Source organism: Protopterus annectens, chromosome 8.part1 (assembly GCF_019279795.1).
Source record: "Protopterus annectens isolate FY-2018-M chromosome 8.part1, PAN1.0, whole genome shotgun sequence".
In the NCBI taxonomy this organism is placed as follows: Eukaryota; Metazoa; Chordata; order Ceratodontiformes; family Protopteridae; genus Protopterus; species Protopterus annectens.
The window spans coordinates 306,662,702-306,678,725 of record NC_056742.1 but is presented as its reverse complement, the minus strand read 5'-3'; the positions used below and the strand labels follow the sequence as shown (position 1 = coordinate 306,678,725).

The 16,024-nt window shown below is 35.8% G+C and overlaps 1 protein-coding gene across 1 annotated transcript in view; it reads left to right on the top strand.

Moving 5' to 3' along the window:
• CCHR8.PART1H16orf87 (chromosome chr8.part1 C16orf87 homolog) overlaps window positions 1–16,024 on the top strand; it is a 333,928-nt gene that overhangs the window by 179,888 nt on the left and 138,016 nt on the right. The window contains exon 3 of the mRNA XM_044081896.1: window positions 15,876–16,024. This exon is cut by the window's right edge and continues 25 nt beyond it. Coding sequence (XP_043937831.1) covers window positions 15,876–16,024 — 149 coding nt within the window. The remainder of the gene's footprint in view (window positions 1–15,875) is intronic.

Here is a 16,024-nt window from a genome sequence, read left to right as displayed (position 1 = left end):
TCATCTGCAAACAATAATATATTAGAATTTAATTTATTATTAATCAGTATACCTTTAATATCTATTCTTGACCTTATGTAGTTTGCAAATGTTTCCATGATTAAAGTCAGTAATAGTGGTGATGAAGGGCAGCCCTGCTTTGTTCCTTTAGTTATCGAAATTGACTCTGATATATAGGTACCTATTTTTATGTAAGCAAAGGAGTTTTCATAAAACAAATTAAGTTGTAAAAAAATCATTAGAGAAATTGTACTCTTCTAAAACCAGTAATAAATATTTCCAATTAGCCATGTCAAAAGCACAGTTTATGTCCAAACTTAGTCAAATTATCTTTTTTTATTATTAGTGAAATCTATTAAATTTAATATGCTTTTAGTGTTATCATATGTGTTCCTGTTTATTATAAATCCAGTTTGATCATTATTCATCATATATGGTTGTTGTTGTTGTTGTTGTTATCTAGAAGCAGGTATAGTCATGAATATTTTATAATAAATATTTAAAAGTGAAATTAGTCTATAAAAGGAAAACACTCTGCTGGATTTTTATCAGCCTTTAAAACTGGGGAAGTAATTGTATATTTCTGAGATGGAGGAACTTTTGTTACATCTTTACCTATTAGAAAAAAACACTATGCAAAAGGTATAAAGCTTCTTTAGGTAATAATTTATATACTTCTGATATTATGCAATCATTACCAGGTGCTTTGTTGGGTTTTAGTTTGTTAATTTGACTTTTAAGTTCAGACATTAATATAGGCTTATCTATCAATTTCTTTTGATCTTCTAACAGCCTGTTTTTAACATTTCTTAATAAAGGTCTTTCTAATGAATCCATGGTTGGGTTATATTGATTAATCTTATTAATGTAGGCTCTACATATTTCATCAATTTCCGTTACTTTTTTTACTTGCAGCAGAATACAGTTCTTTAATGTGATTAGATTTAATAAGCACTTTTGTTCTTGACAGTAAATTTATGCATAGATTTTGGATCCCCCATAATTATTTTGATCGTCTCTAAATTTCTCATAGTTTTATGATTTAAAATGTTTAGTTATTTTTTTCTTTAATTCATTAATTTCTTTTAACAAATAGTTTTGTCCTTTTTGATCTGTTTGCTTTACTTTATCATTTTCCCTGCAAATCTATCAAATCTTTATTCCATTGCTTTTTCATAAGAGCATACCAGTTCTTTATTTTACCATTTAAAATAAGCCTTTAGGGTATCCCATGAATAAGTCTCAGATATGTTTTCTATGTAACTGATTTCCATAAAAGTCTGAGTCTCAGTATTAAAAAATCTTTAAAATCTTGTAAGTTATATAAGCTGGTATCCTTTTAATGGAAATGGAAATGTTCTTGTTAGTGTTTAATACAAGTTCAAATTTTATGGCATTATGATCAGATAATGGACATGTACCAACTTTATGTACTCTATTTTTGATTGAGTTCTATGTCTGTGAGAGAAATGAGTATAGAAAAGTTAATTTGAATCTGAAAATTCATTAATATCTTTAATGTGAAATGAATTTTTAATGCCTTAGCAGAAGCTGATATTCCTCATTTTCTTGCAGTATTAGAATCTTCATTTAATATACAGTTAAACTCTCCCACCAAAGTTATAGTACCTTTCGAGAGTTGTATTATTTGTTCTAGTTGATAATTAACTGTTTTAACACCATTGACATGTGTCCAGTAAACATTAGTAAAAGTGTATAACTTCCCTTTTATTTCCATCATGCTTTTATCATCCTTCTTCTTCTTTTAGCTGCTGCCGTTAGGGGTCACCACAGTGGATCATCTGTTTTTATTTCTTCCTGGACTCTGCAGCTTACTGTGTCACACCAACCACCTGCATGTCCTCTGTCACCACATCCATAAACCTTATCTTAGGCCTTCCTCTTTTCCTCTTACCTGGCAGCTCCATCCTTAGCATCCCTCTCCCAATATACCTAGCATTCTTCATCAACACATGTCTAAATCAATGCAATCATGCCTCTCTGGCTTTGTCTCCAATCCATCCAAGCTGAGCTGACCCTCTAATGTACTCATTTCTAATTCTGATCATTCTCTACACACCCAGTGCAAATCTTAACATCTTTAACTCTGCCACCTGCAGCTCTGTCTTTTAGTCAGTGCCACTGACTCCAACCCATATAACATAGCTGGTCTCACTACAATCTTGTAGACCTTCCTTTTCACTCTTAATGGTACCCATCTGTCACAAATCACTCGTGACACTCTTTTCCACCCACTCCACCTTGCCTGCACTCTCTTCTTCTTCATCTCTCTTGCACACTAACCATTACCCTGAACTGTTGATCGCAAGTATTTAAACTGTCCACCTTTGCCAATTCTACTCCCTGCATCCTCACCATTCCTCTGTCCTCCCTCTTATTCACACACATATATTCTGTGATAGTCCTGCTGACATTCATTCCTCTCCTCTCTAGAGCATATCTCCACCTCTCCAGGGTCTCGTCAACCTGTTCCCTACTTTCAATGCAAATCACAATGTCATCATTGTATGTGTTTAATATATTGGGTTTGGTTAAATATTTTTTCCATAAAATAAATACCCCTCTCTTTTTCTGTTTGTAATAAGAACTACTAAATACTGTGTAATATTTAACATTGAGTCTATTTATAGCATCTTGTAATAAATGGTTCTCTTGTAAAAAAAAAATAATTTGTGGACCAAATAAACTTAAAAATTTTATTAAATTACTTCTGTTACGACCGTTATTTAAAGCATTAATGTTAATGGATATGTTTAATGGATATGCACTTTAATTGTGTCATGTGTTAGCGTTTGACAAGTAAAAGAATAAGTGTCATTCTAGCTTTCAGATAAGCTGTTTTTATAATACCATGTTTACATATTTTGAACTACTTATTGACAATAAGAAATCTATTATTTTTCTGGAATATGCACATATTAACAAGGGTAGTAAACATCAAAAAAGAACAAAAAGTTATATTAAATTTTAAACATGAGATTTTTTTAACCTTCCCTCCCTTCATGGAGTCTAGAACTCCTAGTTTGGATAGGAAAACTTCCAGACTAACCCACCTATCAACTCGAGAGAAAAAAACACAATCCAAGACAATCTCTGCTATGTAGAGAAAATATAATAAGCTCTTTACAATAATGTCACACTGTAATAAAACAATAAATCTTCATAATATTTTGAATTATATTTCAGTAAGTAATTTCTTATATACATGTATTTATAGTGAATGTATATTTGTCTGACAGTATGCCTTTAACAACAATTGAAATGCCTCTCCTACAAGTGGTTATGCTGCCTTTCTGTTTATTAAACATGAATGAGCAAATCATATTTTAAAGCTCCTTACCAAGTAAAGCTAGCCTTAGGAGTAAGACATTGGATTAATAAAACCTTTGAATTAACCACTGAAGTCACATGACCACCACTTATATGCATATTGAAGATTATTGCAAAATTACACCTGAAAAAAATAGCAAATCACTATCCATTTTAAAAATCTTAATTCTACCCTTATAAAGAAATATTTCTTTTTTACACAAGCGATAAAGAGAAAGACAATTAACAGTATTTACATTAAATGCTTTCTGTAATACTCAGCACTTTTATTTCAAAATGTAAAATACATGTGTTAGAGGTGTAACGGAGTTCAATGGCAGTATTTCAGCTAAGCATCAGGTGAGTGTTAATGTCTGCAAAAAAATAATGCCAACACCAAAGGTGGAATCGACTTCTAATTTTCTACTTTGCTAAAAGAAAAATAAACTACTACACTATTACTGCAGTTTCCAGAAACATACACAATCAAAGTAACCATATTAAAACAAACCCAGAGAGACTATCTGTGTTTTCAATTCCATACATTGAATGTTCAGAGGTAATTTCCACTATGCCCCCCATATTTTTTTGTTTAAAGTAAAAAAAAAAAAAAACATCTAGAGTAAGCGGTAATGTTTACTTGTAACATTACTTCTCCCATTATCATAAAACTGGAGGGCAACTACTGTGTTTTGTTTATTTCAAATTATAAGCGCCACTGCAATATTTAATCAGTTTAAAGGGGACTGAGATATGCTCTGATTCTCTCATAAAGCACTACTTTCCTTTAATATATACAAACTGGGATCTCAGAAAAATAAACAAAAGCTACCCATAGAATGTTCATCATAGTTTAGCTTAACCCCCTCAGAACATCTAGTTATTGTAAGCATTCCATGCACTGACATTAAATAACAGCCTGAGTTTCTTAAACATATTTTGCATGAGTAATGCAACAAGCATATTTCTCCAGTGGCTGCCTGATTGGATTACCTAGTGTAGGCAGTCCCCATTATCATTCCACAAACAAACCAATGAGTTAACAAGGAAATGCCACATTTGAAAGATGGCTTTCATAATAAGCCTGCATGTCTTTTGCTATTAAAATGGTTGCAACGGAATTAAAAACTACAACAAAAAAGAAATGTGTATTTTAAAATGAATCCGCTCTTAACATGTTCCCCTTGTCATGCTACTTCTCAACAACTTCTCTACACACCATAAACACTCCTATGCCCATGACTAACAAGACTGCAAAACTGCTCTGATCTTTAATCTTGAAGCATAAATTATTTCTAATACCAATCCTGCTTTTAATTACTTTTGGGATCTCTACACATTGATACACCATGTTGGACGTAACAGCTGACCATAACTACTCTAATTTTAATTAATGCTTGAATAAATATAGCAGTGGTACATTGGTTGGGACATGGAGGCAGCATCCACACAATCATTCAAACAACATCACTGTTACTCTGTTTTAAGATCAAAAATTGTCTTTCAAGCTGTCAATATTATAAGCAATGAAACTGAGTAGTGATTTACATGTTTGACTGTTATACAGGAATGTTGAGATTAAACTTAGCACTTTAAATCATTAGTGTAAATAATTCCTGTGTCTTTAATGTATGTCAGATGCGATGGTCGCACTACTCTTTAACTAGTTCCAGTCCGCCTGAACTCATCAAGCTCGTGAACCAAGCTGGAAAATCAAATTAAGCACAGAATGAAAAGCTGCACTTTGCCTGAGTGTAAGTGCTTGAGCTGTAATTGTTTTATAACTGCCTGTAGCTTTACATTTAAATCTGCCAAAATCTAAACTGTGTCTGCTGGAACAATCATAAAGAGCAAAAGCAAGCCAAACAACTCCATTCACTCCACGTACTCAGAAACAATAACCACAATCATTTTTAAATAAAGGACTTACTTCTTTCTAGGCACCACACCATCCACCATGCCCAGTCTTCCCATCCCAGCAAACAAAAAGATTTTTTAGACAAAAAACAAGAAGCTTGGATCATCCCCACCCCCAAGTGCTTTCACTGAATGCAACAAGCCATATAAGTTAGCAAAGACATACAGTTCCAGTTCTGCTTGTCGTTTTGACTGTAGTCTATCAAGTCATAAAAACAAACATAACAATAAAAAATTAATGCATTGCAGTACTTTTATTCTTCCCCCTCTGCTTTTCACAGTGTGAAAATTTGTAATATGTTCTTAGCTCTGTACCAAGCAACCAGTTCTTATTAACATAGTAATGTTTTAACGAAAAAAATATAGATAGGTATATAAAAAAAGAAAAGGAGCAATAGAGTGTGTAAAAGAACAGAAAAGAGCAGAAGAAGACATATAAAGAAAAAAACAATAGAATAAAAGCATTTATGTCATAACATCGACAGCTTAGGTTGTCGAATCCTAAAACATTGACGCCTAAGCATCGAAAGCTAACAATTGCTAACAGCCACATCATCAAATTATTTCCTCGGGAAAGAATTCGGGTGGCCATCTGTAAACAAAATAAACCCTCCCAAACCCACACCCCCCCCCCAACTAAATATACCAACTCCGAGATCGCTCTACATTGGGGAAAGGGCAAATCCCTGATAACAGCCACACAAATTCTTTCCTGAGGAAAGAATTCGATGGTGTAGTCATTCACTATTTTAAGCGTTCAATGCTTAGGTGTCGATGATTAAGCATCGACAACCTAAGCTTTCGACAGTTCAATAGGAACCCAAATTAAATACTTTGTCACTCAGTGTATTAATCAAAAGAAAGCAAAGCTTTTTAACAGTGTACTATAATTTCTATAGGCCACTATGCAGAAGCATCAGTATTATGACTCTAAATAAATACTTATTCAGGAACATTAGTATGTAATTATTAAACATGGCATTATAACTTATTTATTTCTCAAACTTACTAATAGAATTATATTAAATATATGTATATAAATGTTAATTATTGACTTTAAACTAAAAAGTAAACATAAAATAAGAGAAGACAGATTAAATGAAAAAGTAGTTATCTCATTTAAGAATGCATCCAATCTTCCTTTTTGATTATAAATATGTTAAGAAATGATCATTGATAATTAATATTAAACTGATAAAATTGTAAAACGGACTGTTAATGTTTAAAGTGTCATTTTTCTTTTAATTTCTCCTTTCTTTCATTGTTTTTTCCTAGTGTTTCTTTCAGCTTGTCTTTTCAAGGAGTTGTTGTTCCATTCCATATCTTATAATTGTTCTATTATAATTTTTGTTTTTAGAAATGTCATAGCATTGTCACGTTCATCAAAGATTTTAGTATTGTCTAGTAAGAATATTTTAAGTCTGGCTGGAAATAGTAGGTATACCTTGGTGTGTCTCTTCTTTAATTCTTTAACTAGAGGAAGAAAGCTTTTTCTCTTGGACATCAGGTTGGATGGTTTAGAGACAAAGCCAAAGAGGCACAATTGCATTGGTTTGGACATGTATTGAGGAGGGAAGCTGAGTATACTGGGAAAAGGATGCTAAGGATGGAGCTGCCAGGTAAGAGGAAAAGAGGAAGGCCTAAGGTAAGGTTTATGGATGTGGTGAGAGAGCACATGCATGTGGTTAGTGTGACAGAGCAAGATGCAGAGGACAGGAAGAAATGGATGATCCACTGTGGCGAACCTTAACGGGAACAGCCAAAAGAAAAAGGAGAAGATCACAGCAGTTGAATAGTCATTTTCAGATCTTATTATTTTATCTAACTTGATAGGCGATTTAGTCTAGGCTGTTTTCAGAATTATTTATCCTGCAAAGAGAAAAATCTCATTATAGTAGATCTCAGAGATTAATTATTTTTAGATGTAGGTGGTGCAGCCAGAGATCTATGAGCTCTTTCAATTCCAAATGACATTGCTTCTGGTAAGTCAAGAATTTTTGGGAGCCAGGATGTTAAAAAGTTTGCCATATTTTCACCTTCAATCTTCTTAGGTAAACCAAAGATACAGATGTTATTTCTCAGAGATCTATTCTGCAAGTCATCCATTTTGTTCAACAGTAGAGCATTTTGTCGTAATAAGAATTCAGTGTTTTCATCTTCTGTTAATCTTCCTTCCATGTCATTTAAAGCTACTTCTATTGCTGATATTTGAATGTTATGCTGATTAAGAGACTCTTGTAGTTCCATTTGTTTTGAATATTTTTCTTTAAAATTGTCCAGTTTATCTGTTTTATCCATTTTCAGTGAAAGTTCTTGAATGTTGGTTAAAACAGTCTGAAAATCCTTTTCGTAAATGACCCTTGTGAATTTGCCTTAGTGTGAGTCATTCTGTAATCCAGGTGAAGACTTTTTCTAACCCCAAAGTTTGACAGGAAAATGATGATATATATAAATAATTTGAAAAGGTTATCCTTCAGAACAACTCATGATAGTGTTTTTTAGATAAAAGTCTGAATAAGATAACTTAGAAATATACTTTCCTGTCAGAAAATAAATAAAATAACAAGAGCTCAGAAAAAGTGATGCTACCCTGTCAGCATCCTGGCCACTCCCCTCCTCCATATAAAGTGTTGAGTGCAAACTAGACATGGTTCTATCAGGGTAGTTCAGCTCACTGATATTGAACCCCAGCCACTTGTTCCCATAGGAAATTACTGTAGTTTCTCAGTGTGCACTGACAACAATTTACTTGTTTTCACAAATTTCCTTTCTCTGTGCTGAGTAATCTGTTATGTTAGTGTATATAAGTCAGGTTGCATGGGAGATGGGGCATGTTCTCCACATAGGCATTGAATGTGTGTGCTGCTATTCAGAAATGCTGGCTTTTAAGTTTTTCTTCAGGTAAATTCTTGACCAGTTGTGCACATCAAGTTAGTTTCCCACCAAGTTTTAATTTGATGAGTCTCTGTGTGGAAACATATAAAATCCACAAATAACTGTTAGACCAGCAAGTTTGAAACTCAGTCCATAGCAGCAGCAAAAAACAGTGTGCTTATGTTAAATGAGTATGTTCAAGGATATATACCATAGCTGTCAACCTTCCATCTCTAAAATGAGGAACACTACCTATCATAAAGTGGAACAAAAGGCCAAAATGTGAATACCTACTAAGAGTTTATTAACAACTTCAACTAAGAAGCTCACAGAAAAATTAAAATGTGTTACTTTATACTTATTAAAACATTCTTTTGATTAATTAATTTTGTTTGGTACTATTCACCATGAATATAAGTTAAAAAAAATCTTAACACTGAATGTATGACACATCCTTTCGATGTGGAACTTCGAGGACTATGGGTTTTGTAAGACTCAAAATGAGGAATGTTCATCATAATGAGGTACACTTGAGAGGTTTGATATGTGCAGATACATTTCTTTATTTGGGCAAGTACATTTTTCTTCTGACAATCTCTCGGGAAGTTTGGCTTACTGAGGCCAGAATACCTACAAGTGTCTAACTTTATGCCTGCAACTTAGAGTTGTATGTAACTAACTCAGAAATAGGCTGTTTTTTACCCATGGTGGCTGCCCCCTCAACCCACTTTAGTTATGTATCTATTTTCTGGATGTGAGGTATAATGAGGAAGCAGTATGACACTATGAGAATAAATTTAAATTTTCTGGCTTAATTCCAGTTTGTAACAGTCAGTCTTTGAAGATCAAAATTGTATAATAATCATTTGGTCACCAGAAAATTAGGGAGTTTGAAGTAGCTAAAAGAGAAAAAAATCAGATTTTTCAGTTGGAAAATAAAGGCAAAAGTACAAAAAAAGTGACCGGATGTAAAGTGTAGTGTGCTAGAAACAAGAGATAATCAATTTTGGAGTGTGTGACCAATAAATATAAAATACATCTTACGATTATATAAATAAAAATCAGTGAATATGAACTGCCAGTACGGTATGGGGTTCCTTTATCTGGGGTTGGTGGGGGAGTAGGAGGGAGAGACGCTCTGTTACTGTGGTACTGTTGACTGGAGGAAGGAGTTATTTTGTTGGCCCTCAGAGGACATACAGACAAATCATTGCAGCCTATGTGTAATACATGGTTGATGTACTTTATATGAAATTAATTAGAATCACACAATTGTTTTGCATCAGCAGGGTACAAAGTACAATATGCAGCTATATTTTTATATTGCATTTTAGTGCAATTTATCTTATTATGATGGGATCACTTTATTTAGATACTTAAGCCTGTTTTTCAGTTCAGGCACATAAATATGTCTTAAGTACAACCACTTTGCAAGCCAGATTTTGAGGTTCATCATTGATGAATCAGTCTGCATTTAGCTGCATTTGGTGTACAGGTGTGCCAAGTCACACTGGAAAGTTCAAGTGGCTCTTCCAAACTTGCAAAAACCTAGAGTAGACCACTGCCTGTGTACTGAACTTACAGATTTTGGTACACGAGTAGCTTAAAACAAAAATAAATGGGGTACTACAGTTTACAGGAAAACAGCTTTTGCTCAGCATTTATCAAAGGATGGAAATGGTAACAGTCCAACAGCAGAGACGGGTGCATATGAATGCACTGGCCAGAGTTTGCATTGATAGCCTGCTGCTCATAAGTTGTCTGGTCACTGTTAGCTCCCCATCTATGTGAGGGCTAGTTCTGCCACTGAACTGTCTAGTGTTTATAACTGAGAGGTAAAATTTGCTACCATCTTTCTTCATGTTATCACTACGTAGCCCTTAAATCATTAAACCTTATGTCCTCTTTTCAAAGAAATATTTTATCAACATATTTAGAACCACAGTAGTCATGCCTACTTCTCTGTAGTAAGGTCATCTCAAGCGAATGCTACTGGATATCTCCAAGACCAGCAGCAGCATGTTAAGCAGCTTGGTGCGCAGTTAATTGTTTGGCAGTTAGCACAAAGGATTAAGGCTTTGAGCTATTAACAGTTTGCTACCTGTAGTCCTGGGTCCAGGCTGTGATTGCTGCTGCCTCGTTCTGCTTTGTGTGTGACTAAACAAGTGACTTAACCAGACAGCATTTTCAGGTCGTCACTGAAAAAGGATAGCGATGTCTGTCCTAGTAGTGGGCTTACCTCATCAACAAATGAATAAAAAATAATGAGAAAAGATGGGTGACAGAGCTCTGACTGTATTTATTTTGTTGTATTAATGTATCTCTTTGTTAACACGATAGGTTGGCTGGTCTGAAAAATGTAAGAGCAAATTGCATATACACTAAAAATTCCAAGTTGCCATATTAACATCAATTACTTTCAAGTGTTTTACATCCTGGGAATACATAAAATGTGAAAATACGTGAAATGTAAGCATAGATGTAAAGAAGATAAGAAAATAAGACACCAAATGACTATTTACTTGAATTTGTTAACCAGCTAAATGCACTGGCCCAGGGACCCTCTTCAGCCACAGTCTGGCCCAAAGACAAGATAAAAACAGTGAAAAATGAGTATAGTCCATACAATCAGAGAATTGAACAAGAATACAGATGAATACAGATTAATGACTTGTAACCATTATTCACTTTAGTTATTTGATGAAATGAACACAATCTATAAAGGAATGCCAGAAGTTACTGTAAATGTAAAGGAAGGTACCCTGTAAATGTTCCAGGATCCAGTATCAGAATAAGTATTTATACTTCTAGAATATCTGTAATATTCAGGTTTAGATATACAATGAAATGAAGACAATCTTTAAAGTAATACCAGTGAGAGTCATTAGCATCTTATTTATATGATAGTCATACTTTGACTGAGAGGCATTAAATCTGTTAGCCAAAGTCTCTGAAGCAGCTGCACTCATATAATGAGATAAGGTCATGTACAAGAAAAGAATGACTCTCCCAAATGTCACTGCTGGTGAAGTATGATTTCACAGAATCTGAATGTTTTTACTTGTTTATTAGTAAACCTCTGCATGCTGGCAGAACTACTTCCTGAAAGTGCATCACCATGCTGGTCACAGTAATGATGCAAAGTTGTCATTCTGCTGGAGGGGAGGAGGAAGTAGAATGCTGGTCATGATCACTTGCTGCTTCCGTAGTCATCATGGCTAATTTCTGTTGTCTCTGCGCTTATTAATTACTGTTTTTTAACTTCACATCTTGGAAGTTCTGTGGAATATCATATTCCAAAGCCAGTATTTATTTTGAGAACCAGCAAAAAAGTAAGTAAAATGAATTCAGTGATGAAATTACTTTTGTTTCTGGTGGGAAGGCACTGTGGCACAGACTGTTGGACTGCATGGTGTCATGGCTGCCCTGCTTTGTGCAGTAAACTGATTTAATACTGTTTTACAGTTCTGGCTGTTGCTAAAGTTTCTTTTAAGAGTAATGATGCACTCCTAATTTGTAAGTTCATTGATAAGTTCATAGGTAAGTATTAGGCAATCAGTCTGCAGACTATTACAAGCCTAGCCAAAAACCCTATTCAAAAGTCTCCTCCAGGCTCAACAAGGGCAAGATAGGATAATACCAGGGGAAGAATTTGAGACAGCTCATCCAGTTGTCTAAGTTCACTCTGAATGTATCAATGATGCTACTGCTCAACATGTAGTTGAAGTTTGTTCTAGACGTGAGGATATGCTGGAATATGAATGTAATATTCCAGTGCATCTTATTCAACTGTTGATCAAGGTTTAATTCCTTTAACTGGGTATTCATTGTGCTATTTGAACTATGAAGGAATAGGAGGTCAAAGAGGTTGGATCTTTTATGGCACAAAAGGTTAGACATCTCCACGAAGGAGTCTGTAAGAGACTGAGCACCCTGATTTTTTTTCCTCTGCTTGCTACACTTTCCTGCCTACTCATTCTCCTTTCCAGTCATATAATGAACAGGGCAGCCACTTTGATATATGCGTCCACACTAGTATACCTGTTGGCTGCAATGCTTTTTTATGCTGCTCCACCTATCGCTCTGTGCCGCAGGCTGTTGCTGTCTACCACACTGTGTATGACACTTGTACTGCTTTGAATACAGAGAGAGGCGGCTTTGTCATGATGTCATATGCATCGCCCATGTGTGCTGTAATAGTGCTGCTCCTCTGCTATGCTGATATGATGCTGCTATGCATATTTACTGGTCATTTGGTATCTGGCTTTTAGCTTGGTAAGTTGGTCCTCTTCCTTTCTGTCATAGCAGTAATTAGTTTTCAGATGCTTTATGCTGTGGAGCTGCTCAAAAGTTGTGATGTGAGGCTGTACTGTGCTGTTCTCTGAATCCCACCCTCTGCCTTGTAGCTGAAAATGCAAAGCATATCTTAGGTGGTTGTGATGCGGCAGGTACCTACATTGAAGTTCCAAGCCATAAAAGGAATTTTGAAGTGATCCTTCATGAGAAGAGTGTCTTGCCTGAGTTCAGGACTCGCATCAGAGTAATGATTGTGTCTGTGCTGTAATGTATTGAGAAATACCTCTCAACTGTCCAGATTATTGCAGAATGTCCAGATTTTTGCCTCATATTTTTGGTCTGTTCCTTATAAAATTTGTGATTTACTGGATTTTTTGGCAAATGAATGAGGATTTACTTCACTAAATAATAACAGGTGTTTGAGTTTTAGACTTCATACCCTTCAGAAAATGCATGGTAACATAGTACCTTTTATTGTAACAATTTTTTTAAGTTTATAATAGAAGTATTTACAATGTATGCCTATTTTGGGGGCTTTGCCCCCCCCCCCCATTATTTTTGGATTTGTGATTTTTGAGCTAAGAGGTTGAGAGCTATGTGTTACCCTGTTTGCACTTTGCATTGTAAAGCACATACCACTATTAACATAGGTAATGTCATCACCTTACAGTTCTATAGGGTCATGTAGAAACAAAAACAATGGAGCACTCATATGTGTAAGTACATACCCTGGGAGCAGTTAGTGGCACTAACACTCTTGGAAAAAGTACCCAGGGTGTAAGTAACTCAGAAATAATAAAAAAATATATCAGTTGATCAGTTTTCTTAAGCTAATGCTATGTATGTTTTCTGTAACATATTACAGCCTAAAGACATGTTGTTGGTGACTTTATGATTCTGCTGCTTGCTTGTACATAACTTTGTGTGACATATGCATATGTTTGTGTACGTATGTCCTTGCATATTTGCATGTGAGAGTGTTTGTGTGCACAAACATGTACATTTTGTGATACACTGAAGTATCCCATCCAGCTTTATTTGCTGTGCTTTGTTCCTGTCTTATTGAGGACCTGGAAAGACTCCGTCTCCCTTGCTACCCTGAATTGGATTAAGCTGTTAACTGGAGAAATAACAGCGTAACCATCCCCAAAGTTGACCTGATCCTATTCGCGAGAATCCTTCCCATTCATGTGCAGCAAGCTGGCCCACCTTGCTTTGAAGTCACCACCTGCTGCTGTCATTAACTGGGATCTTGTACATTTCTTGAATTTGTGAATTGACTGTAGGTTGGTCACACATTGTGATATAACCTAGCAATTGTTATCATAAAACATTCCTCACCCTGATAAAAGGTAGACGTTCAGCAGAATGGATTTCCAGTGTGTACTGCTATCCAGTAGTACAGCTTCAGAGGACTATGTCACAGCCATATGAGTGCTTAGTTTGCATTTGTGTGCTCTCGGTATTCCCACAATCCAGTCAGAAGATAAAAAAAAGTGAAATAAATCTAATGTGAAAAAGTATGGGGCAATAACAATGGTACCTGGTGGGGCTGAGAGTTAAGGTTCTGGTTTAGTCTTCTCTGGCTTCACCATATTGTTCCTCGTGTTTCACCCTTAGGATCAAATCTGGCCATTCAGGAGTAAATTCCAAACGGAACCGTAACCTTCACACCTGTCATGTATATTTGCCAAAATATTATAAGATATATCATAACATTCTTTAAGCATCATTATTGCTGCATGGTCTGTGGCACAGAGGGATTAAGCCCTGATTGTGCCCCAGATGACTTAAGTTTAGTTAGTTCATTAAGTGCTGGAAGGGCTGGGTAAGAGGATGGGATTGAGTGGCTGATGTCAGTGTGACCACGGGTGGTGATACCAGTAGACTCACCCACTGCACTGCTGACTTAACTTGGCAGGCTGGGATGTAGCAGAATACTGCTGAACTGGGGCATAGTGACTGTGCGCTGCATACACTCCAGGCGGCAGATGTGCAGAGACGTGTCTAATACCCATGAGCAGCATACTCACACACAGGAGCACTGTCTACCTCATGACTCCCCCCAACTCGGGGCACAGAACTGATGGTTTGATTAGGCTCTGTCCAAGTTTGGGAGTAAATGGCCCATCTGTTTCTCGCCTGACATGGAAATGACCTGGCTGTCATCTTCAGCAAAAGGGCCAACTTGAAAAGGGTAGTGGAGCCACACTGATTTTTGGGAGGGGAGGCACGTGAGAAGAATAAAAAAAGCATAGCCAGTGCTGGTCATATTGTGTCATGACAGCTAAAAAAAATAAAATCTGTCAGTACAAAGAAATGCTGATTTTTAACATCTTCATTATGCAAGGCTGTAGTTCTTTAATTGATGGGTTAAGTGATGAAGGGGGAAGCATAAACGTGCAACTGTCCTGCGTGCATAAATCTTTTAATGTGTGGACTTTCTGATTTTGCATGACTTGGCCATCTGCAAAATGAAGTTCAGTTGTCATTGTTCTCCAGAATTGTTTTTGAACCAACAGCATATTTATATGCAGTTGAAAGCCTATTTACAAATTTGACTCTCTCATAGCGTATGGGCTCCCATCAGGGTGAGGCTGGATCACATATCTTTACTTTGTACCATAGTGTTTCATGGCCTCTGCTGCTTTTTAGTTCAACAAGACAGTGTATTAAATTGTTGTTCTAATTAAGTATTAGGGTGTTACTCTTTTCTGTCTTCATAATACAGTTTTGTCTTTGTTTCCTTTTATCTCCAGACTCAGCCTTTGAATTTGATGATATGAAAAAAAATCACCTGCTGCATTCATTCAACCCATTTTTCTGTAACTATGTGGTCATCGTATAAACATGGACTTTTGTCTGATCTTTTGCAGATCCTTGTAATCATTTCATGAGTTCTTTAAACCTACTATTTCTCATATTCTGTGTCCTAAAAGTTAACTTCAGTATATTAGAACTGCATATATTCTACTTGAAAAGACAGTGCATAACTAACAGCCCCCCCCCCCCCCCGACTAGCAAGTCAGACTGAATTTCACCATTTAAGGAGGGGTCAGTAAATTCTACAAAGTACAGTCTGTGAAGGCCATAGTTCACATTTGAAACAATGGCCATACTGTATAGCACTGCTTGTTTGACTTATGGGATCTCTAAAATATTTAATACTAGAAGTCAAGTACAGAGCTGCTTTTACTGATATTGCCATTTTTTCAGAAATGTATCCATTTCCACAAACTGAACTTGTCTTTCAAAGAAAACTAAACCAAAGGACAGACTCCATTTGCAGAGTTACTGTTTCACTCTTGCTTATCTTAAAGCTGTGACAGTTCCACGTTATGTGCAACTTATGAATATGTGGTTTTGGTTTAGGTAAAAAACGTATTTCATTGTCTTACTCCTGAAGGTATCGTTGTTTAACTTGCATAGAACTGAACCACTGTATTTGCTTACTGCAGAAAACAAGTTAGAAGTCAAGAGGAGACGGACAGAAAGAGTAAGAAGGAACTCTGTCAATACTAAAGATTTTGAAAATCGAAAAAGGTCACGGTCAAACAGCCATTCAGAGCATATTCGACGAGGAAGAGGAAGGCCCAAGACTGTGCCA